The 24,625-nt window shown below is 39.4% G+C and overlaps 1 protein-coding gene across 2 annotated transcripts in view; it reads left to right on the forward strand.

Moving 5' to 3' along the window:
- The window catches only part of KDM3B (lysine demethylase 3B), a 52,913-nt gene that overhangs the window by 22,228 nt on the left and 6,060 nt on the right, over positions 1-24,625 (forward strand). For both annotated transcript variants that reach the window (XM_027856607.1, XM_027856608.1), the window contains exons 4-18: positions 4,005-4,110; positions 5,345-5,469; positions 6,360-6,434; positions 8,681-9,274; positions 13,328-14,561; positions 15,871-16,072; positions 16,750-16,964; positions 17,739-17,891; positions 18,535-18,642; positions 19,453-19,580; positions 20,743-21,019; positions 21,583-21,839; positions 22,819-23,085; positions 23,916-24,087; positions 24,516-24,606. In XM_027856607.1, the coding sequence (XP_027712408.1) occupies positions 4,005-4,110; positions 5,345-5,469; positions 6,360-6,434; positions 8,681-9,274; positions 13,328-14,561; positions 15,871-16,072; positions 16,750-16,964; positions 17,739-17,891; positions 18,535-18,642; positions 19,453-19,580; positions 20,743-21,019; positions 21,583-21,839; positions 22,819-23,085; positions 23,916-24,087; positions 24,516-24,606 (4,004 nt within the window). The remainder of the gene's footprint in view (positions 1-4,004; positions 4,111-5,344; positions 5,470-6,359; positions 6,435-8,680; positions 9,275-13,327; positions 14,562-15,870; positions 16,073-16,749; positions 16,965-17,738; positions 17,892-18,534; positions 18,643-19,452; positions 19,581-20,742; positions 21,020-21,582; positions 21,840-22,818; positions 23,086-23,915; positions 24,088-24,515; positions 24,607-24,625) is intronic.

Genomic DNA, 24,625 nt, shown 5'->3' on the forward strand with positions numbered 1-24,625 from the left:
TGTCTGAATCATTCAAGATTACTTGAAAGAAATAATAGCTAAGATGATATCCTGTTCCTTTACCCTCTTGTCATAAACGTCAGAGAAGGCATAAAAGAAAGAAATGTGTGTGATCGAGCCCACGCACTCTCCACTGTGAAAGTGGACTCAGCACAGAGTCCAAACTGAAGGATTTCTTGTAGATGGTGAATTTTCCAGATTATCTTGTTTGCAGATGACATTGTACTTACTACATCAAGCCCCAAAACATTTCACAGTGTCCTAGAAAATATCAGTAATTATTTGCAAGAGTTTGGCCTGACCACACAGGAAAAACCAAGTGGATTTAGGATGTCTATTGCCCAGATAACAACATGTATTTGCATAGACAAGTTGGGGTCCAGAGTTGAACAAGAGGAGGAAAGTAGGCTGGATTACCTTCAGAAAATTGCAGAGCTCTTCAGTGACCCTAAGCTTCCACAACATCAAAGGTCTTTCCTTTCAATACTGGTATTGGAGATGGAGGATGGGTAATAGAGAGGCTCACAGTGGGTGTGCGCAGGCTGTGATATATAAGCCAATGAAGAATTTCCAAAGAACAGGAGTGAAAGGTGTCATCGGGGAATTTTGTGCTAGGAAGAAAGTCTGATCCCATGCAGAAAGAAGAGGATGACCGGTGGACAGCCATAGTGCTCCTCTGATACCCTGGAGGTCTCTGGAGAAAGCAAGCAAGGCCTCCCAAGACTCCCTGTGGCTACACGGAAAGCTATGGAGAATTGTATAGGATGCTCAGACATGTGTGGGTTGAGATTTCTGTCATTAGAGGAAATATCCAAATCAGTCAGATCTCAGATCCGTTTTTGTATCCCCAGCACCTGACAGATGTAAAGTTGATACTTAATAAATGAATGTTGAATTGTATCCTGTGATCCTACAAACTTCTTGTTTTCAATGAAATGATTGGGATCTACAGATGCCACCAGAAGAGGGGGATGATTTGGGAATGATCAGAGAAAAATGAGACAAATAAAAATGATTGTGTGATTCCCTGCTTAGGGGTATTGTGGACCTGACATAAACAGTAAAGAGGTCTGCTGTCTGCTGGGGAACATGTGTTGGAGACCTGACAGAAAGCTTCAAAGAGATTTGTCAGACCCAGAGAGCCCTGCGCACTCCTGGTGAATCGTGTAGAGCCAAATGAAAGCAACATAATGGAGTGGAAAGAAAGCTGGGCTTAGCAAGAGGAGAGGTCTACCTGTCTTCAGAACCCCTCTTATCATAGTGCTTCTGTGACCTTGTAGGGGTCAGCTTCTGTAAGATGAGAGGGTTGGACTACATGATCTAGAATGCCTCTTCTTGTTCTTAAATCCTCTGATATCACCAGAAGGAATCTAGAAAAGTATTGCTAGAGATTGTGAAATCTTAGGCAGGAAATTCAGGACCTTAGGGCACACAGTTAATGTTTCATCACTGCTACCAACTGGAGGCAGGGGCTTCAGAAGAGAAAGACAGATTTGGAAAATGAATAGATAAATATCATAAAATGTAATTTGGATTCTGAACCACAGCTTAAAATAGAGAAATAATGGGCTTTTGGCTAGGGATGCAGGATACTCAACCAGGACTAGTAAAAATATCTTTGTCTGGAAACTTGCAAATCTTATGAAGAGAACTTTAAACTGAGAGTAGAGGAAAAAGAGAAAGGAAACTGCATACGTATCTCGAAGAGTAGCAGTTACATCTTAGGAAAGAGGACTATTGGCATATATTACTTATTAGTAAAATCAGAAATTAATGTGTCCTATTGGTGTCAGAGGCGGGCAAATGTTCTAGTATTCAAAAAGGAAAAAGATAAGAGTCCTTGATTTCAGTTCCTGGGAAAATTCTAAGACGGTGTCTTTGCTCTAAAAGTATAGTTTGTGAGCATTTGGAATCAGGGACCATGATTACTAAAAGTCAATATTGTTTTGTCAAGAACAGGTAATGCCACTAATTTCATTTCCTCTTTAAGTCAGCACCATTAGTATATACTAACGTGGTAGACAATAGTCCATCTAGATTTCAACAAGGTGTTAGACATAGTCTCATATCCTTGTAGACAAGATGAACAGATGCATCAGTTCTCTACTCAGAAAATTCTAGTCGTTCATTGCCCTTATGATCAAATGTAGACTCCTGTATTTGTCTTTGTATCCCCAGTTTTTAGCATATACTTGGCATTTTATAATGGTTGGTTGACTAGATTGTTACAGTTAGATACATTCTGAACAGGTTAAATGAGTAGGCCCTCAAAGTAATGAGGAGTCAGTGAGGTCAACTTGGAGAGAAATATCAGGTGGAGTGTTTGGCTGTGTGCCAACATCTTTATCAATGTCTTGGATAAAGGCACATCTGGGATCCTTATCAAATATGTAAATTTCTCCAAGCTAGACTGATTAGCATATGGAAAAGTAACAGTAATCAAAAAGATATTGACAGGCTAGGATGATGGGCCAAATATTAGAAGATGAAATTTAGGTGACAAATGAATTTGAAGAATCAATTTAAAAAGTATAAAATGAAGGGGATGTGGCTATATAACAGTTCTTACGAAAAAGATTCTGGAATTAAGTATACTTCAAAGTTGATACGAGTGTGACATGGCAACAAAAAAAAGTTAATGTAATCTTTGGCTACATTAAGAGGAGCATAGTACAAGGAAAGTCATAGGCCGGCTGTACTCTGCCCTGGTCAGAATATTGTGTTTTGGAGATCACATTTTAATCAGTATTTTCAAGCTAAAAAGATAATGTGAGGAAGGGAAACCATGCAATATACGTTTGAAAGAGCTGGACTTTTTTTTAACTTGGAAAAGAAAAGATATAATGGGCAGACACGGTAGGTATCTTCAAGTGTTTGAAGGGCTGTCATGAGGAAAAGATATTGGACTTGCTCCACATGGTCCCAGAGGGCAGAACTACCTCTGGATGTTGCAGATTTAGGCTTGGTATTAACAGAGACAACTCTAATAATTAGAGCTATCTAGAAGTGAAATGGGATGCCTGAGAAAGTAGTGACTTCTCCCTCCCTGGAGGTCTTCATTTGGAAGCTAGATGATTTTTTTAATTGAGGATGATGCAGAAGAGATTTCTGTTCAGGTACACATAGGACCAGATGACTTCTAAGTTGCTTTCTAGGTATCGAAACTCTAATTTGTGATTCTATGACTTTTGAGCCACAGCTACTGTGGTGACTTCAGTGGTAAGGGTAGCCCTAAAGTGGCTTCTATGCCTTGTGATAACTGTGGTTCATGCCACATCTACCTCTTACCAGAGTTTCAGGGGACCCAGGCCTGCTGCAATGGCAGGGCTATCCAGAAGTAAGCAGAAAGTTTAAATAGGAGTTAGGTTGGAGAAAAAGCCTAAGGAGGGTAGATGGTTAGGATTATATTTTGGCTAATGCAGTATTTATTTTAGCTTTTTTGGATAAAGCTTTCTGAAAGTTAGAGATGATGTCTTCTCTAGAGAGATTCTCTACTTACTCTAAAACTTTGAGAGTTATGGTAGTATGGTAGAAAAAGAACTGGATCTAGTATGAAAAGAACCTTTAAATTCTACCAGTGTTGCTTACTGCCAGTTGGACAATCACTTAACTTCCCTGGCCTACAAAATGAGGATGTTGGACTAGATCAGGGTTCTTAAGCTGAGGCCCACTTAGCCACTATGGACAGATTTCAGAAGGTCCATGAACTTAAATAGGGAAAAAATTACATCTTTATTTCAATATAATTGGTTTCTTTTGTAATCCTAATTCATGTATTTTAAAAACATTCTCCTGAGAAGGGGACTGTTGGCTTCACCAGACTGTCAAAGGGCTCCAGGACCCAAAAATGTTAAGAACCTGAGGGCGCTCTCAGGCACTAGCGCTGTGAGCCTAAATCTAGAAACATGGCTGCTCAGGAGGCTAATTCTTTTCTGTTCTCCCTAACTAGACGCTATTGCTCTTAACACTAACATTTGGTGTCTTTTTTCATTTATTTTTGGCAGATGGGAACAGAGAGCCAGAACCAGATTCTTCTAGAACATGCTGCATTGAGAGATACAGTTAATGCTTTGATCAGTGACCAAAAGCTCCAGGAAATATTCAGTCGAGGTAAGAACAGATAGTTTCCTGTACCTGAGCTACTTATAGCAAGCCTATGGCTGGTGTTGAGGATGGTGAAATTGTGCACCTGACTAAAATAACCTGAGTAGTACAGTTTAGTAGTCACTGCTTGACAGCAAAGATGTGCGACTGAGGAGTTATATAAAATTTCTCTTACATATGTTATCTCACAAGAGATTAAAAAGTCCAGTTCTCCAGTGATCCGAGTTGGGGCTGACTGTTGCTTTGCTTATTTTCCCCTTCTGTCACTTTGTTTTCCCCACTGAACCTTGTAAACATTTAGATTCAGTGTCATAGAGTGCCCAAATAGGGTTGTGACTCTGTCCCCAGAGGAAGTCTAAGCAGGAAAATTGACCTGCTGGTAGGATGAAGGGAGGGTAAAAAACAGAGGGGAGAGAAAAGAGTTAAGGGAACAGGCTGTGTGACATGTGACTGAGTATAAAGGTGACTAGAGGATGAGTGTGGTTTTTGACTTAGTGAGCACTCAACTGTGCAGGGAGGAGGGTGGGGAGATGACATGAAGTAGCCAGCTGGGTTTAGCAGGTTAGTCTTTGCATATCAGACACGATTGTAGCATGGGAGGGGCATTGCCCATCAAGAGGACTAGCTGAATAAGGAAAGCCATTATTACCTGCTGTTGGAATAGCACTTGAAAGTGCTGCATTCTCCTAGGAAGAAAAATGTTAAATTTGATCAAATAATTATTAGTGTAGAAGTTGTAGCTCTTTTGCCTACCTTGAGCTATATACCCACTGTTTTTGAAAGAGAAGGTGATAGATCATTCCTAAGCACAATGGTTTATTCAGTTTATTAACTTTACTTTTTTTTAAACCTTATGTATACGTTGGGCATCTCACCAAATACCAGGGTAACTTAATTTTTTTTTAAAAAATAATTTTCCTTGTCCCATGACCAGGGAAAGAAACCCAAGGGTTTAGGAGGGTCTGAGGAGTTCCCAAATAAATGACAGAATTATGGGAGATTTGGGGAGGAGCAATGTAAAGGAACTGGACAAAACCATCAACTAAATTTTCTTTTGAAATAGTCTTTTACTTTTGGTACTTCCATATCTTTTAGATGGCTGAATGTGGTGGATCTATCTTTCCTAATTTATTCACTTCCACATGGAAATTGACAACACAAATATTAGTGCAGATTGCTCTGGTGAAATGGAACTAATGTTGGGCCTTTTATCATTGATGCTAACTGATTTTACCCCTAGGTCCCTATAGTGTCCAAGGCCAGAGGGTCAAAGTGTACCAGCCAGAAGGTGAAGAAGGTTGGGTTTGTGGTGTTGTAAGCCGTCAGGACTCCATCACTCGTCTTATGGAGGTGTCTTTATCGGAGGTAAGAACCTTGGAGCCTTTAGTTTGCTTTTTCTTACATAAGATGCTATCAAGTCTCAAACTTACAGCTGTAGTTTAAGAATAGTAAGCATCAGTGCATTTTAAAAAATTTTTTCTTACAAGAGTTTTTCTTTTGAATTGGGAATGGGAATGGAAAGGGAAGAAAATAAAATGCTTGTTAACCAAAAAAAGCAGGAGAAGGGGGAGAATAGTAAGCAAATATGGATTTCTGAGGTTCTTGAAATATGTACTCTGCCCATAGAACTCAGGAAAGAGTTTCTGGTGAAATAGATGAACCAAGAAACTTAGTCTAGACTCAGTAATAAAATGATTTGTGATCAAGAATTGAATGAAAATATTACTTAGAAAGTAAATGCGTATACAGTAACATCTCTGAATTCGTTTCATACCTTTACTTTTACAAGCACATTTAATGCAAGTAGCAGGGGTTGTATATGATTGGTTTCAGAAGCATTTCCAGTCTTCTGCTCCCAATAATATATAAAATGAAGAAGAGTTTGATAGTATAGAAGTAGAAAATATCATTTCTTTTTTTTTTTTAATGTTAATCTTCAAGTCAGCTTTTTTTTTTTTTTTAAAGGCAATTGGGGTTAAGTGACTTGCCCAGGGTCACATAGCTAGTAAGTGTCGAGTGTTTGGTCTGAGGCCAGATATGAACTCAGGTCTTCCTGACTTCAGGGCTGGTGCTCTATTCACTGCACCACCTAGTTGCCCCAGAAAATATCATTTCTAAGAAAGAAACATGGATATTGAATTAATTGGTATGTGTCATGTATTTCTTTTGGCTGATAAGTTTAAACATCTTTCTTTCATTCTCCTGTTCCTTGCCATCTTGCTCCAACCTCTTGTCAACTCTGAAAATTATCATAGAGTGGTGAGATCAAATCAGTGGATCCCAGACTGATACATGTGATGTTGATGGACAGCTCTACTTCTCAGAATGAGGTACGGTAATGCACTGAGTCTCTGGGAGTAAGGCAAGTAAGGTCTTGACTTTATTGTTTAATCCATACTTACTCTGCATACTAAAGGAAATGTTGGGTATTAATTATGTGTATCTCCAAACACACAAACATACATACACATTCTTTTTCCCCATGACACCTTTAACAGTAGTTCCATTTTCTGGGTCTGTTAAGGTGAGGGTGAATGAGAGTGGCTGTTGTTATTTTATGTATTCCGTAATGAGCATTTCCAGTCACAGTCATGTTACCAGTCACTCTCAGATTCAAAACCAAAAGACCAAAACTCTTGCCTTCTTAGATATTACATCTGTACTGGTACGTTTGAAAGATGTGCTGGACCGAATTATTGTATTAAACTTTAGTAAGCAGTATAACATAGAGTCATAAATAAATTAAAGAGAAACTGCATCGTATTCATTCCTTCATTGATGGGCTCCAAAGAGTATGTGAAATCTTATGATAACATTTTGTTAGTGCTTCCTACAGTGTGCAGCACTCACCAAGTTACTCAAAATTGTTGCCAGTAAAACAGTTTGTGTGTTATAGATCAGGGCTTGTATCAGTTAAACTGAATATGAAACTCCTTCAAGTTAAAGCTACCTGTCAGTGACTTTTCAGTATCATTTCCACAGTTCTTTATTGACGTTGCTGCCTGAGTTCTTTCTTCTGTGAAAGGCAGCTCTTCACGAGGCTCTCTGGGCATCATTTTTGTCTTGATTGAATGCTATCAGGGCTAGGTCAAGCTGGAATATTTGTTATCCTTTCGTATGGAAACCTCTGATAATGATATCTTTCAGTGCACTGGTATGATGAGAATAATAAGGAAGATGATAAAGTGCAGAATGTATGGAACTGGCAGTAAGAATCAAAACAGTGAGGGGAAACAGAGATTACCAGTGTTTTACTGGTTAAATAACATAGGAATAAAAATGAAATAGATCCAAGACCAGTATCAAAATGAATTAAAGTAAAATGAGATGCCTTAAGACTAAGAAGATTTAGGGTTAATTATTGTCATTGTTAACTAATATGGCCAACGTTCACACTTAAAGAAATGCTTGTGGCTAGCATATTGCAGTACTTCATCTAGCAGGACACCTCACTGTGCTCTCCAGACAGTCCTGAGAAGAATGACTGGTTCAGAATGGGATGCCCAGGCCAAGAAAATCACAAGTTGTAGACAGTCAACAAAGGCTGTCCAAGACTGTCTAGTGGCTGACATGAATCACAGAAAACCAGCTGGATCTCTGGGCACCCTTTAAAGAAGATATTCTTCAGAGTTGTAGATGGTCCATTCCAGCCCTCTGCTGTAGGCATCATCCTCATCCTTACATCCAGCCTCACCAGTGATACCTAACTTAATTTCATGGGCTCTGACATTGTTACTACTGAAGTATGATAATAGTTCTGCCTGTGAAAACTATGGTAGTTTACACTTCTTTCCTCTTTTCAAGCCTATTCTCTTGTGAAATAGAAAATTGGGAGATTGTTACTAAAGCTCCCTAGCTCATATTTAGCCAAGTAGTCTAAATAATAATAAATACATACACTTGAAATTTTAGAAACTACTTAAGTGTGCAAGGCACATCTACTAAATAGTACCTTTTTTTGGTGGGGAATGATATAGTTAGCTTTATGATATATGGGTTTTCTTATTTTGCTGTTGTTTGTACTTATTATACACGTTGGTGACTTGTGGCTAGAGCAAATGGTAGTATTTCTCTAACTGAGATGTTTGCTTTTATGTCAGAGACAGATACACAATGAAATTTTTTATTTTAAAGGGCCCATAAATCCCTTATCCTGGGAAGATTGGGTGCTGTCATTTTATGCTGTAACATTGTAATATGTGAGAGCCTGTATGTTTTGAAGCCTTGGAGATCTCCCATATGGCCTGGGCCATACAGATATTCTTTTGGAATGGCAACAATGAGCCAGTGTTAGAGCAGTGTCTTTTATACAGAGGATATTTGATGTTTGAAGTCCCTCTGAGGTGACAGAGGCCTTTATGAAGGGTAAAGGTATGCTAGAAGTAGAATAGAGTAAGTTCATAATAGCTTAAAATAGTTGACCAAAAAGGAATATATGTTAAAGCTGAAATTAGAACTTAACCACCTTTGCTTCTTTGTTTATTTCTTTCTGGAAACATAATAGCAAAATGGTTTATGATATTAACAAGATAGAAGTTCCTTTTTAATAAAAGTTTTCTGAATTTTGTGTTTATAGGGAGGCACATTAAAAGCGGTAAAGCCCTCCAAAGGAAAGAAGAAAAGAGAGAGCATAGAGGGGAAAGATGGACGAAGGAGGAAAAGTGCTTCGGACTCTGGGTGTGACCCTGCAACGAAGAAATTAAAAGGAGAAAGGAGTGAAGTAGACAGCAATGGGAGCGATGGAAGCGAGGCAAGTCGAGGGCCCTGGAAAGGGAGTGCCAGTGGAGAGCCAGGGCTGGATCAAAGGGCCAAGCAGCTGCCTCCATTTGTTCCCCAGATCAATCGAAACATTCGATTTGCCACATACACCAAAGAGAACGGCAGGACTCTGGTGGTTCAGGATGAGCCTCTAGGTGGGGACATACCTGTACCTTTCACTCCATATTCTTCAGCCCCGGGTCAATCACCTTTGGTCACAGAGGTGGGTGGAGCTGGAAACAAGGAGGCTGGAAAATCACTGGATCAAGGTGCTCAGAGTCTGGCAGTTCCAACAGCCATGGTCACAACCACCAGCTCAACACCAACCACCGTGAGGATCTCCGACACTGGCCTTTCAGCAATGACCCTGCAGGAGAAACAGAAAGTCAGCTGGTCTCAGGCTCAGGGAGAGGTAAGTGACTGAAACTTGGGGCGAGTGTTTTACAGCCACTATTCATTTTTTTTTATTATTATCTGTAGTTCACACATTAGAAGCCATCTCAATTGTCATAGGAAAATATAATTTCTAAGATACTGTTAAATTATACTCTGTAGACAGGTTCTTTAATGCTTCATGAGATGTCATTTCCCTCTTTTGGCAAGTGCATCTGTTTTAATAACTTTATCAATTCTTGATAGGTGCCTCAACAATTGAGCTAATCAAAAACTGATTATGCAGTCCAGTTTAATGAGATGCTAAGATGTTTCCGGTGGAGAATCTTTTTAAATTCAGTTATCCATTTGGTTCACGTAGCAGTTGCATCCTTCACTAGGCCTATAAAAGGCAAGGTTAATGAATTACAGTGTTTGTAGTAGTGAACACTGTAATTAAAGCTTTGTGTAGGCTACCATTACCATCCTTTGTTTTCAGTTCATAATTTTCTAATAAATTTTTCCCAAAGGCTGAGATTTTTCCATAATCGGGTTCAACAAAAATTCTTTCTAATTTTTTCATATTTCAGGTAATTTCTTTTGAAAAATTAACAGGGTTGGTCGTGATAAACAACTACCTCACATATTCTCAATCTGTTTTTTGATTGTAGTTGGTTGCTAAAATGTAAATTTAGTTTTATCTAAATTAGAATAAGCAGATTTCTCAAATACAGTTTTTTAAAACGATCTAAAACATTGGTGCGTTTTTATGTTTACCACTATAATGTGTGGTATTGTCTTTTTTTTAAACTGGCTACTAGCTCACAACTTAAAAGAAAAATGCAAAAATTGAAGGTGTCCACTGTGTGCTAAGCACTATGCCTAATAGGTAGAGTTGTGATCCATACTTTCAAGGATCTTGCATCCTTAAAGACACAAAGATTATAAGATACAGGTAAAAATGTAATAGGCATCTTAGCTGATATTTGTCATGTTTATGATAAAAAAGAGAAACTTTTAAAAATAATAAATTTCACCTGACTATTCATCAGCATGGAGGCTTGCCTCTTCCATGATAATTTCTTGGTATCAAGGAAAAAGTAAGGTTGGATGTGTCTGATAGAAGAGGAAAGGGGGACTTAAATAAAAATTTTACACAGATCATCATTCTTTCTGAAGAGGAGACATAAACAAGTGTAGTAATACCTCTCAGTTCTCAGCTGTGAACCAGCTGAGATTCTCTAGGGAACCCCAAGTGAGGATTTTATGTTGTCACTTCCATCATGTTGGAATCATTTCATAGTTTTGACTCATTTAAAATAGACTCTACCTAAGGTGATGTGGCTCTAAATAGGCCGAGCTTTACATATTAAAGGACAAGAACCACAAAATGCTGCAGATCTACAAAATTCTTTAGAAGCTGAATAGGTAAAAATGTATGTTAGAAAACATTTTCTAGTCAGGCTGTCGAAATTTCTGGGACTGTTTCTGTCATTTTGCTGATATTTCAGCCTGGGTTTCCTCTGGGAATATAATTTAAAATACAGGAAATGATGCCTACTTTATAATGCCAGATTCCAAAATAGGGAAACTTAATGCCCTAAATACCAAGTCCAAATGTAATTTTTCATTACTTATCCTGTGAGAAGATATGGAATTGAATTACTTGAAGGAAAGTTTACAAATTATATTTCCTTTTTTCCATTTTGATTAAAAAGCATAACTTTAATGTTTGAAACTTGTGCTACTCGTACTTCTTTCTTTTAGTGATATAGGTATCAAAGAGCATGACCAAACCTAACCAGTAAACTAACAAGGAGTTTTCATTACCCAAGACAGGGTTAGCGTCTCCTCTGTAACACTGTAAGTATAAGAGGATTCAAGTCAGTGATTACAGGCAAACAGGAACAGAGAAGAAAAAAAAATTAAATGACACCACTGGGGAGTGATTATTCTATTTTAACTTTAAAATAGCCGATAATAGCCAGCATGATCTCTGTAGAATATGCAAATTACCCACAAACTATATACAAATATCTGATGAGCCCTCTGATTTATACCATAAATGGTCCTCAAAAAAATCCTAATGTCCTTGTCCTGGATTTTTCCCTGTTCTGAGACATTAAGCAGGAGAAATCCTGATTTATCTCAAAGAGTAACGCTAATATTAGTCATTAACTAATTAATCAACAAATAATGATTAAGCCTTATATTAAAAGAAAAGAGAAGGGCAGCATGGAGTGGAAAATGTTGGATTTGGGGTCAGAAGAACTTGAGTAGAGTCCTAGATCCTTTGTGGTCATGGGAAGGTCACTCAATGTCTCTGAGCCTCAGTTTCCTCATCTGTAAAATGAGGGAGTTGGAATAGATCTGTGGCCCCTTCCAACTTTAAATCATATCCTATGACCAACTGTCAGATTGGTCAAAAGAGATAATATTTGTAAAAAAGCACTTAGCTCAGTGCCTGGCGCATAGTAGGCACTATATAAGTATATATTCCCTTCCGCCCTTGTCAGGAATGATATAGAGGAGATTTATCTTCAGGTATAGGTTAGACTGAATGAACTTTTAGGGCCCTTTCAACTCTGACACTCTGTGTTTTCCTATAAAATTGGGAAGAGAGTTTATACCTCTTCTCACCCTCTTCTGTACAGGGTACAGACCCTGCCCCCTCTCCAAAGTCCTAAGACTTCATTATTTTCTTCAAAATACATTAAGTATTTGCTGGGATTGGAGCATTACCAAATTTTATTATAATTATGATTATCAAAATAATTGTAAAGCACATTTTATGATTTTAAAAAAGAATCCTTTCTCTGTCATCTGATTTCCAAAATTGTCTTTCTCTTTGTTTTTAGCCATTTTCACCTGTAAGGCATAGTTTCAAATACATACTGTGATTTATGTTTTCTCATCTCTTACATATTGTAATTAAAATCTTACATACCACAGGGTTGTTTTTTTCATATGCAAAATGCCAATGGTTGGTTTTTTAAATTAAGTATGTATTAAATAATCATACATCTATAAACAATTTTTTTTTTTCAAAATAAATTCAAAAAAAGGAGAGACAGCTCAAGCAGTTTCTAATGTAATTTAAAGTGTTTCTGGACTGAAGACCCTAACCTCTGCAAAGAAACCAGGAGGGGTGAGGTAGAGAGGAGATACCTTCTCATATTTCTCATGCTTTATCTTTAGGGACAAGCTTAAGTCATTATAATTTCATGCCTTTCATTTTAGATTGTCTTGTTCTTTCCATTTGGTGTGCATATTGTTTTCCTATCACTGCTTACTTTGCTTTTTATTAGTTCATCCCAGTCTTCCTATGCTTCTCTGTATTCAACATTTTCAGTCAATCAGTAAGTTTGTGTTAAGTACTTGCTATGTACCAGGCACTATGCTAAGCACTGTGGACATAAAATAAAGGTAGAAACAGCTCCTACCCTCAAGGAGCTTACATTTTGATCAGGGAGAGAAGATATATATAAATAAGTACATACATGATACATTTCTTACAGTACAGCAACATTCCATTGTATTTATGTATCACAACTTGTTTAAACATTCTCTGGTTGGTAGGCATCTACTTTGTTTCCATTTTTTTATGGTAAGAAGTGTTGCTATAAATATTTTGGTGTATCTGACTCCTTTTTGTCATTGAACTTCTTCGTGTGTATGCCTAGTGGTGGAATCTCTGGATAAAACGTTATGTACATTTTAGTCACTTTCTTTGAATAATTCCAAATTGCTTTCCAGAGGGGTTGGACCACTTCACAGCTGTACCAACAAAGCATTAGTATGCCTGTTTTTCTTATCTCTTCTGGCATTGATTATTCCTATCTTGTCTTATCTTTGGCAACTGGCTAGCATCCATACACTTTTAATTGATGTCTCGTGTGACCAAGATACTGTGGCTGCACCTTTATGACGTTGTGGTAGTGGAGACTAATAGAATGTTTGAGTCATGGGGTTCACTGATGAAAAATATGAATATACTGTCTCCCAGGCCTGAGAAAGAAACTGTAAGATTTGGGTGAGTTATAATAAACAACTCTTTAAAAAGTCACGAAATAATGGTTCTCTCTTGTTTCAGAATTCCAGAAACTCCCTCTTGGCTTCTTCTGGATTTGGAGCATCTCTCTTAAGTTCATCCCAATCCTTGGCTTTTGGAAGTCTTAGAGCCCAGTCCAATGGGATCTTGGCTACAGAGAGCAAGCCTTTGGGGTTTTCTTTTGCTTCCAATTCTGCTGCAGAAACCCAGAAAGATTCTGATCTCTCAAAGAACTTGTTTTTTCAGTGCATGTCACAGACTTTGCCCTCAAGTAACTACTTCACGGCTATTTCGGAGAGTTTGTCAGATGAGTCGTCTGGTCGGGACTCATTCAGACAGAGCCTCGAGAGCCTGAGCTCTGGGTTTTGTAAAGGCAAACCCACCTTGGCAGCAGATACAAAGGCTGGCAGTGCCCTGGACCGGAAGATGCCTGCAGAGTCCATGCCTACCCTCACTCCAGCCTTCCCAAGGAGCCTCTTGAATACCCGAGCCCCAGAGAATCATGAAAATCTATTTTTGCAGCCCCCTAAGTTATCCCGTGAAGAGCCATCCAACCCTTTCCTGGCATTTGCAGAAAAAGCTGATCTCAGTCCTTTCAGCAGTTTTGCATCTCAGACAGCAGGTGGCTCCACTTCTGCTACCACTGGAGCACTCAAGGCAGCTTCTGGCTGGCCAGAGTCTCACGCCTCTGCAGATTCAGCATCCTTAGCAAAGAAGAAATCTCTCTTCATCACAACTGATTCTTCCAAGCTAGCCTGCAGTACACCCAGCTCAGCTGTGCCTCCTAGTGTCCCAGGCCTCTCTGCCATGGGAAATGGCCGCTCTAATTCACCCACCAGCAGTCTTTCACAACCTATTGAGATGCCCACCCTCTCCTCCAGCCCAACAGAGGAAAAGCCATCAGTTGGGCCTGGGCAACAGGACAATCCCCTTCTGAAAACCTTTACTAATGTCTTTGGCAGGCACCCAACTGGCTTTCTCTCCTCAACAGAGTTTTTACAGGACAACAAAGCTCCTTTTGAAGCTGTAAAAAGGTTCTCACTGGATGAGCGGAGCATGACATCTAAACAGGACTCAGATTCCAGCACCAATAGTGACCTGTCAGACCTGAGTGACTCTGAGGAGCAGCTGCAAGCCAAGGCTGGGTTGAAGGGAATCCCAGAGCACCTAATGGGAAAACTGGGTCCCAATGGAGAGCGAAATGCTGAACTGTTACTGGGAAAAGGAAGAGGGAAGCAGGCCCCTAAAGGCCGACCGAGAACAGCCCCTCTGAAAGGTGATGGTGCTGAGCCAAGCTGAGCTACCAGGGTATACACAGGATTGATTTTCTGTGCCCTGGCACATTCCTTCAGTTATAAGGATCCTTAATGCAGAGCTTTATGCCCTGGTAGCACAGAGAATCTGAGGGGAATGGTCTATAATCTAGGTCATTCCTTTGTCTCTGGGCAAGATCTCATCTAAGCTATAACAATTAAATGGTTGTCTCTCCTGTTCTTAACATGCAGAAAAGTAAATCCTACAATCTTTCTTGGCAGTAGTCCCTGTAAATACTGTTCCATTGAGTTTCTCTTTTTAATCAGGAAGTGTTTCTTTATCTTCCATCACTCTTCAGTTTGAGCCCATCTTCCCTTGTTTTGTCTTTAGTAAAGGTGGAGACTAGTTGGTTAGCATTCTCCAAGTGAAAGGGATATTAGCTGTTCGTATACTTAGTGTGTTATGCTGCGACCTTTAATTACAGTGGGTTAGAGTTAATCACCGTAGTGTGCATAACAAAGTTATCAACTCAGTGTCCAAGTACTTTCACTTCATTCTAATTTGGGTAAAAGGCAAGGTCAAATAATGGGTAGACAGCCAGCTTTCAAGTCAGTCCTTTGTAAATAGATATGAAGAAGAGAATTAAACTATCCCTTATCTTTGCTTCCTTGGTCAAAATATTAGGACCTAGGACCCTTGACCCTGGAAAGAAAACTTTCTTGTGATATGTAGTTCTGACCAAGAATGGTATAAAGTTTTTTTTAAATGATGCAAAGTAAAGAATTATGGTTCACTTGGGAAGAATACATATTATTAATGGCGGGGGGATATTCTTTTGAAGCTCATGGGGTTTAAAACATTGATACCCTGAATTGATTGGGGTCAATTAGCACAACCTCTTACTTGAGTGCCTAAGATAAGCGGCAAGTGCAAGCAGTCTATTGGAGTCTCTAGTCTCTTGCATTCATCCCGTCTTTGGGATGGTACAGTACTAGCTAGGACAACACCCTTCCTAAGCTCTCTGCTGTCCTCAGTTTCTAGCTACTGTGTCCTTTCTCTCTCCCCTTTCTCTGGGTGAGAAAATTGGAGAGGAAATAGGTAAGTTACACATTTTTAATAAGACTAATAAGTAGTAAAAAGTCAGCCAGTAAGCCGGGTGAGGGACTATGGGAACTAGTAGCTGTCTTGGCCAAAAAGAAAATTAAGTGATGTCCTTTGAGAATAGCATAGTTGCCAGTCAAATCTTAGCTTTTGTTTCAGGCTATTCTGACCAGTGTTCGTCTTTTTTGTTTGTTTGTTTGTTTGTTTTCCCTCTTTCTCTCCCACCACAGTTGGCCAGTCAGTGCTGAAAGACATGAGCAAGGTGAGAAAGCTCAAACAGTCAGGAGAGCCTTTCCTTCAAGATGGATCCTGCATTAATGTAGCCCCTCACCTGCACAAGTGCCGGGAGTGCCGCCTGGAGCGATACCGAAAGTTTAAAGAGCAAGAACAAGATGATTCCACTGTGGCCTGCCGATTCTTTCACTTCCGGAGGTGCCAAGAATCTTATGTTTCGTCTGGATACCTTTCTTTCACCATGCCCCTTATTTTTTACCACCACCCCCCTCCAAACAAGGCCCTACCTATTATTCTCATGTCCTGAGATTGTAAACACAAATAACCTGTCCTGCTTTCACCACATCTACGTTTTAAAGTTTACAGAGTACTCTTTGATTTGACCTTGTAAACAGTGCTATAAGAGAGATTGCAAGTTGTATAGTTTATAGATAAGGAAATTAAGGCTTAAAAAGAGGATACTTGGCCAAGCACATACCATAAGTATATGCCAGTAAGAGCCAAAACCTGATGTCAAGATTGTTGACCATTCTTTCCTTCATTACAGAGAAAATGGGTTGAAGCACTCTGAGGGAACTTTTGTTTTAAACAAAGGAGCTTGTAGGAGTTCTTGCAGTCCTTTATAAAAAGCTTAAAACACCTAAAAATTGTTCCCAGCCTTTCTCATTTTCAGGAGTAATGCATGCCAGAGTGGAGAGCATCAGGAGCCTGAAGGCTAGGGCCAGTACTTTAGGTCAAATTTTCAGACTCCATGAGAATTTTTACTTGCCCTCAGCCTTATTTCTTTAAGCCTGAACTCGCTTCAGACTTGAATTGCATGCATGAGCTGATCTGTGTGGCTGCCATGCATTTGACCAGCTTTGGTTCCTCCACAGGCTCATCTTCACGCGGAAAGGCATCCTCCGTGTGGAAGGGTTTTTAAGTCCCCAGCAAAGTGACCCAGAAGCCATGAACCTGTGGATTCCCTCTTCCTCCCTTGCAGAAGGAATCGATCTGGAGACCTCAAAATACATACTGGCCAATGTTGGGGACCAGTTTTGCCAGCTTGTTATGTCAGAAAAGGAGGCCATGATGATGGTAGAGCCACACCGTAAGTCTTGCCTTTCTGTAGTTCATACTGCCTTTTGTTTCTTTTACTTAAATGGAGTTATGTTTCACTTCCTTCCCTCTTTTGAACTGAAATAATCACTATTAGAATGTAGGAAAATTTTCCCCTTTATTGAGAAGACTTCTACTTATATCAGTCTTTCTGAGGAGCTAAACTAAATTCAAAAATTTTGTTTTAGGGCTTCTGGAGACTGATAGACCCAGTGCATTCTTTCTCCTCAATTTGGATGCTAATGAACTAATTTTACTCTCCACACTTTGTTTTATTTGAACAAGAAGATGGTGCTCTGTTGTTTTTCCTTATTTAAAGTGCTCCTTGGTACCAAGGCATATCAGTTGACTTGTGATTTTCCAATCTGAGTGGAAATTGGGAATTCATTATATTGTCATGTATATAAGATGCCACATCTTATTTTCAAAGCAAGGTAAAGTTTGATTTGGAACAACATTGTGACTACTCTCCTTGTCTCATGGAAGGAAGGCTTCTTGATTTTCAGTCCTCAAAAGTTCCAGGGACATTTCTCAAAAGCTGTTAATCTTGGCATGATCATGGGCATTTGAAATATATTCTATTGCAGATTTTTTTATACGGTCTGTTTAAAAGCATTTTTTAAAACTTAGTCTACCTTTTGTATCTCCTACTAATTTGATAGATTGGTAGGGTTTTTTTACCCTGAAAACACTAGATATTTCTGAAGAGTTACTGCTATTTATTGGGTTAGCAGCCATAAATTACCTTCCTCTTGATCTTCTCCAGAAAAAGTGGCATGGAAACGAGCAGTACGTGGTGTCAGAGAAATGTGTGATGTATGTGAAACAACCCTCTTCAACATCCATTGGGTTTGTCGCAAATGTGGATTTGGAGTCTGTCTGGACTGTTACCGACTTAGGAAGAGTCGTCCACGAAGTGGTACGTGACTTTTTCCCTGTCTTGTTCAAAAGAGAATACAGGGAAATTCTGCTGGAATCTGTTAGGGGTGAAGTGAGTCGAGGTTTCAGGGCTAAGGATTGGGGAGACAATATGACTATCTTGTGCCTCAATCATTGACTAAACTCACCAGCTTATTCATATCACAGGATCATAGAATCAGACCTCGAAGGGACCATGAAAATCATTCATGCTAATCCTTTGGTTTTATAGATGAGGCAACTATAGTAGAGAGTGAGGAGACTTGTCTGAGATCATAGTGGCAGTATGTTGCAGACCTGGGAGTGGAACCTGTATCCACTCACTCCACAGCCAGCATTCTTTCCAAAATAATTCTTTGCCAGTTTTCACCTATTGGGAAAACCTTTACCAAATGAAGAAAATATATCCTTCCTATGCTTTTCATTCTTGGTTGCCTCAGCACATACCAAGAATGTCTTCACACCTGCTTCCTTAGTTTCTTCAGTATTGCCTGGTTGCACAGACATGTGGATACATTCTTTTTAGAGGAACTCTGAAAATCTGAAGGGGGTAACTAGTGACTTAGGAAGAGGAGTTAGGGATATCATAGTCCATGGTAGGAAACATACCCAGAAAAAAAAAATAGAGACTCTTCCCATTTCAGAGACAGAGGAGATTGGTGATGAAGAGGTTTTCTCTTGGTTGAAGTGTGCAAAGGGGCAGTCACATGAACCAGAGAATCTCATGCCCACACAAATCATCCCTGGCACAGGTAAGTCCTACTCTGCACTCTGCTTGGTGAGGGGGACTTCAGATAAGTGAAATTTGCGGCACAGGTCTTAAAAAATTAGGGTTAAAAAAACCCAAAATCATAGAATCTTAATGACACTGGTCTTAAGCCTTCTGTATGATTGTATATTTATTTTTTGTACTTAATAGTATTTTTTTTCAATTACACATAAAGAGAGTTTTCAACATTCATTTTTATAAAATTTTGAGTTCCAAATTTTTCTCCCTCTGTCCTTTCTCTCCCTCTTCCCCAAGACAGCAAGCAATCTAATATAGGTTATACATTGTACTGATTCTTTGAAACTTGAAAATCCATCCTTGTTTGTTTAGGAAAAAGTGTAACTAAAAACTTAATACTTTCGTTGTGTTATATGAAGGGACCATCTAAATAGTATTAATAGATACTTGTGATTGGGTCATGATATAAGTTTAATTTTTGTGTTTCTTCTATCAGATCTGTATGTCTAAGCTTATATTTTGAAATATATGTGCTATAAATAAAAGTGAATCCAGAGAACCATCACCTGCATTTCCTTTTACTTAAGAACTATTTGCCATTTAGATGATAATCTCAATGTATTCATAAATACTTATACAGAAAAAATACTTGTCACATTTAGGGATAGTAATTCTCTCTCTTGCTGAGTTGGTAATTAATTTTCTGAAGTTTTCAGGTTGACATATCTATCCTATGTTTAAAGGTCTCTAGCACATGGAGAATTCCTTAAAGTTCTCCTTCGTGGCCTATCTTTCAAATGTTATCCAGCCAAATCATATTTCACTTTCTTTTCAGCTCTTTACAATATTGGAGATATGGTACATGCAGCCAGGGGCAAGTGGGGAATTAAAGCCAACTGCCCTTGCATTAGTCGTCAGAATAAATCTGTATTGAGACCTGCTGTCACTAATGGGATTTCACAGGTAAGCAATTTAGGAAGCTACTTATAGATTAACTATAAACTATGTCAGCTGAAACAGGCGCTGTGGAGTGAGTGCTTAGAGCTTGGTCTGGCATCAAAAAACGCCAAGGTCATCCACTGCCTCCTGCACCATCACCAGTAGTCTTGACTTTTGTCCTGCCACTAGCCTTTGATGACTTGGGAAGAGAGAGCGAGGCTGATGACTTTAGGCAGCTCTGCCTCACTTAAATCCAGTTCATGCACAGGTAAACATCTTACCCATGATGTTACTGGTCCTCTTAGAAAAAAAACTACAAACAAGAAGTTAAATGTATTCTAAAGCAACTATGAAATATAGCTGCTTGTTGAGGTTCAGTTCCTCATGTCTGAGATAACCTAACTTGATCCTTCTTGTCCCCAGACCTCCTCCCTTTGAGGTCATATGAGACTCATCTAGAAGCAGATCCAAGTTGTTCCAGCTCATCTACTAGGAGCCAATGAATGCTTTAGAAATGTTCCAGTCCCTTCCTGGTTTCCTTTCCTTCCTTTGTCTGTGCTGTTTTGATACAGTGTTAAAACACCTTTGACTTAGAGTCAAGATTGTTATGTTAGACTCCAAGTCTTTGTTATGTTCGCAGTTTGGAAAAGACTGTTTAACTCTGTTAGTCTGTTTAGCCACATTGCACGAGCAAAACATGTTCACCCTCTGTGGCATAATTATCTTCAAGCCTGGTGATAGAGACTGATTCATTTGTTTGAAATTGTCATACTGCAGACTGTATTCCTGTGTCTATACACACAACCTGGTGTTATCAAAGTTAAAAAAAAAAACAAAAACAACAAACCATCCTCAAGTTGATTAATTTTATCCCAAAATCCTTTCAGGATGAAGAATACAGCCAGTAATGAAAGCATAGGAATTGAAAATGCAGGGGGAAGAGTAGGTAGGTAGAAAGAAAGTACAGCATGAAGGTGTCAGCAGAAATGTTTATATTTTTACTAGGGTTGAAGTGTTAGGCCAGACAATATGAAAAATGCAGTGCATTTTTAAATTAGTCTAAAACAATTATGGTACACTAGCAATACTTTTTTAGGTATCCTTCTGTGTTACTATGTGCAATTCACCTATTTTTCTTTCCCGAGTACGTTGTTTTAAGTACAGTTGTTAACTATATATGTTTCAGCTTCCCAGTATAAATTCCAGTGCTTCCTCTTCCGGAAGTGAAACTCCCTTCTCCAGTGGAGGAGGAACAACAGGGGTGACAACACCAGAGTCTGACCTCATACCCAAACCTGACACCGTGGACAGCCGGGGTGAGGAGGCACTGAAAACAGATGCATCAAGTAGCAGTGGTGAGACAAAGCCCAGCAGGCCACTCTGCACTGAAACAACATCACCATCCTCTGCTCTGCACTGGCTGGCGGATTTAGCAACACAGAAAGCAAAGGAAGAAACAAAAGGTAGGTAAATTAGATTCAATCAGAAGGGAAGGAGCGGAGGTGTCATGGCAGTGTTCTCTATGACTTGGCACATTTTCCCCGAAGCATTGCATTAGTGTAGGAATTGAACTGCATGTGGCTGGTCTCACAACAATGTAGTCTTGGCTGACTTCCCTCCAGGAAGATGTCATGGCACAGGGGATCATCTGGAGGAGGGCAGAGGCCTAGGGAAAAATGTAAAGTAAGAGATGAATAACTGAGAATACCCAGTTGCATTTTTGAATGCAAAAAGATTTGGATGAAAACAGATTTAAAAAAAGGAAATGGCAAAACAGGAAGTGAGATGGAAGAGAGCAAAGTCATAAAGCGTATTACCTGCTGTGTTCACTGTTGGTTGTCTCTTAAGTGTACAGTATAATCTTTCCCAACGAAGGTTGTAGATTGAAAAGCCCTTATTCTTTTCTACTTTTCTCATTGTTTTTATGGTTGTCACTCTGTTATAATGTTTCAGAAATTCACTTTCTCTCTGTTTCCTTCATTACATTGTCTTTATTTATATTCTTCTTATGATTATTTTCTTAAAGAAGCTGGATCCCTGAGATCAGTACTCAGTAAGGAGTCTCATTCTCCCTTTGGGCTGGATTCATTCAACTCTACAGCAAAGGTTTCTCCATTAACTCCAAAGCTCTTTAACAGCCTGCTACTGGGTCCTGCTGCCTCCAACAACAAAACAGAAGGCTCCAGCCTTCGAGACCTACTACACTCTGGACCCGGAAAGCTTCCCCAGGCCTCCTTGGACACCAGCATACCTTTCCCTCCAGTCTTCTCAGCATCTTCAACAGTGGGTATCCTCCCCATAACTTTAGCCATTGAATCTGGTTTTTTATTTTTGTTTGTTTGCATATTTAACATTGCAATGTTCACCACTTCTTGAACAGAAAAGCAGCCAACATGCTGTAATATCAAGCATCTGGAATCACCTTGGCTATTGTATTCAACTTAATTTTGTTGTCTTTTAGTGCTGTTTTCATTGACGTCATTATATTCATCGGACATTGTTCTTTTGGATCTGCTTTAATTCTCTCTGCATCAGTTCGTACAAGTTCTACCATATTTCTATGAATTCTTCATTTTCTACAGTTTAGTTATATTCCCTTGCATTCAGATACCACAGTAACCCTTGGATCCCATGAAAGGATCTTTCATGAAAGGTATAATGGTGTCATTTTTGTGTAGGTCTCTAGATTGAAAGCCATACTGACAGGCTCCTTCTGTGCTGTTTAAGCTTTGTGAAAATGAGATTCTGTTGAAAAATCTCTGAAATGAGATGAGGCATCATCTCATTGGTTTTGCTAAGGAGGAACAGAGCAGAAATTGAACCATTCCCTTCTCAGTAGTAAAATTATGTAGCACTGGCAAAAAAGGGAAGGCAGGGGTAGATGTGTCTGACTTGAGTTATTTGTTAGTCTTTTGACTGGATAGGGAACCTGTTTCTAAAGAAGAATTAGGCACAATATATAGGTGTTTTTGATGGCTTTTTTTTTTAATGTCTACAATCCACACACAGACTTATTACCATTATATACTCTTAACTATCAAAATAATTTCTTAGGTCTTTTATAGACTTGGGTGAAAGGTAGGATGATTAAAAAAAAAATACAATGCTTCTTACTATTCCTCCCATTTGATAAGGGATGTTTTAAGAACCTACATAGAATAAGGCTAGCTAGGTGAGTGACTTTTTCTGTTAGTTTGAGTCGTTTGACTGTTTTGCTGATGATTGTGAAACTAAATATAGATGTTGGGCTTCTGTGTCTCAGGGGGTGAAGAACAAGGCCAGTCTTCCCAACTTCCTCGACCACATCATTGCCTCAGTGGTAGAAAATAAAAAAACTTCTGATGCTGCAAAACGGGCCAGTAACCTCACTGACACCCAAAAAGAGGTGAAGGAGATGGTGATGGGACTGAATGTGCTGGACCCACACACCTCCCACTCCTGGCTCTGTGATGGGAGGCTCCTATGTCTCCATGACCCCAGCAACAAAAACAACTGGAAGATCTTTCGGGAGTGTTGGAAGCAAGGCCAGGTCAGTTTGATTAAGGACCTTGTTTAAAGCCTTGGGTCCACAGAAAATATGTAGTTATAGCTGGCTGTAGTTTAGGCATAGCTGCTGTTCCAGAGAATATTCAATCTTTTGCCATATCTCAGGGAAATACTAGTGGGATTGAGAAAAGGAGAAGGGAAGGAGAACTAGTGACAGAGCAACCAGATTCTTGTAGGTAGTATTGCTTTTGGAGAACCTTTGATTACTACAAGCTCTCTGTCACTGAGTTCTGGAAAAGACCATGGAAATTCTTGTGAAATTAGTGATCTGGTTTGGATATTGTCTTGGAAAAGAAAGCAACATTAGGTGTAATGTGTGTTTAGGGGGAGGAGGGTGTGGCGTATAACACTTTACCAGGGAAATATTTCTTGGTTATACCAAGAATATATTAAAGCAGTCATTTATTTATACATGTTTCAGATATATAAGGAAGGGAAAGAGTGTGGGATTTCTGGAATTATCCTTTACAAATATGAAATGTTGCCAAAAGTTGATTTTGTCAGTGTTTGGCTTCCCACCTTTCTTTTGTATAGCAGTAGGTATCCAGAGCAACAGAAGTGATTTATCTGATTGGACCTGGAAGGTGGAGGAAAAAGTGATGATAATAATAGAGTGGAGGCAATGCCTGTAAGCTTCAGCTGATGTTAGAATCAGAGATCACATAATAGAGTTGTCAAGCTAAAGAACTCAGGAGAAAGAAGAGGAGGAGGAAGAAATGTTACTGAGGGATCCTTATTCCTGTTCCTCATCAGCCCTGGGGGGCTCTTAGTGTTTTTTCATGACCCTGCTGATCAGGATATTTCTTTCCACAGCCTGTCCTTGTTTCTGGGGTGCATAAGAAGCTCAAATCTGAACTTTGGAAGCCAGAAGCATTTAGTCAAGAATTTGGAGACCAGGATGTGGACCTAGTGAATTGTAGGAACTGTGCTATTATTTCTGATGTGAAAGTGCGTGACTTCTGGGATGGTTTCGAAATCATATGCAGTAAGTGGCTTTGAGGTCATGTCCACTAAGTGCAACCTGGGAAGAAAGCCAGCTCTCTGTCTTCCCAATATTGCTCTTCAGCATAGTATGCCCCTGTAGAAACAGACACAGAGGTCACTGTAGCATGATGGGAAAATCTTGTCCTTGGACTGGTCACAGCAGAAGCCCATCTCATGGAATAAATTCCTAGCCCTCAGTTTGTGGTCCAGCAAAGTTTGTTGTCACTGGCAAACAATGGAGCCCCTTTTAGCCAGAGGTGTATTGATCTCTGAAGCTGTGGACAGGGGAAAAGTTGTATGTCTAGTCCACTATGGGAGACAGAACTGAAAATAAAAAAGCTAGTCTTCTGTGAGGTTGAGCATCAGGAGATTTTCCATCATTCAGTTCAGTGAGCCAGGGCTAGTAAATGACTACTTTATCTCTCACAGAACGGCTAAGGTCAGAAGATGGGCAGCCAATGGTACTGAAGCTCAAAGACTGGCCTCCAGGGGAAGATTTCCGAGACATGATGCCTACAAGGTTAGCAGACTAAATCAAA

This window comes from Vombatus ursinus, unplaced genomic scaffold (genome assembly GCF_900497805.2).
Source record: "Vombatus ursinus unplaced genomic scaffold, bare-nosed wombat genome assembly UNPS02011572.1, whole genome shotgun sequence".
NCBI lineage: Eukaryota > Metazoa > Chordata > Mammalia > Diprotodontia > Vombatidae > Vombatus > Vombatus ursinus.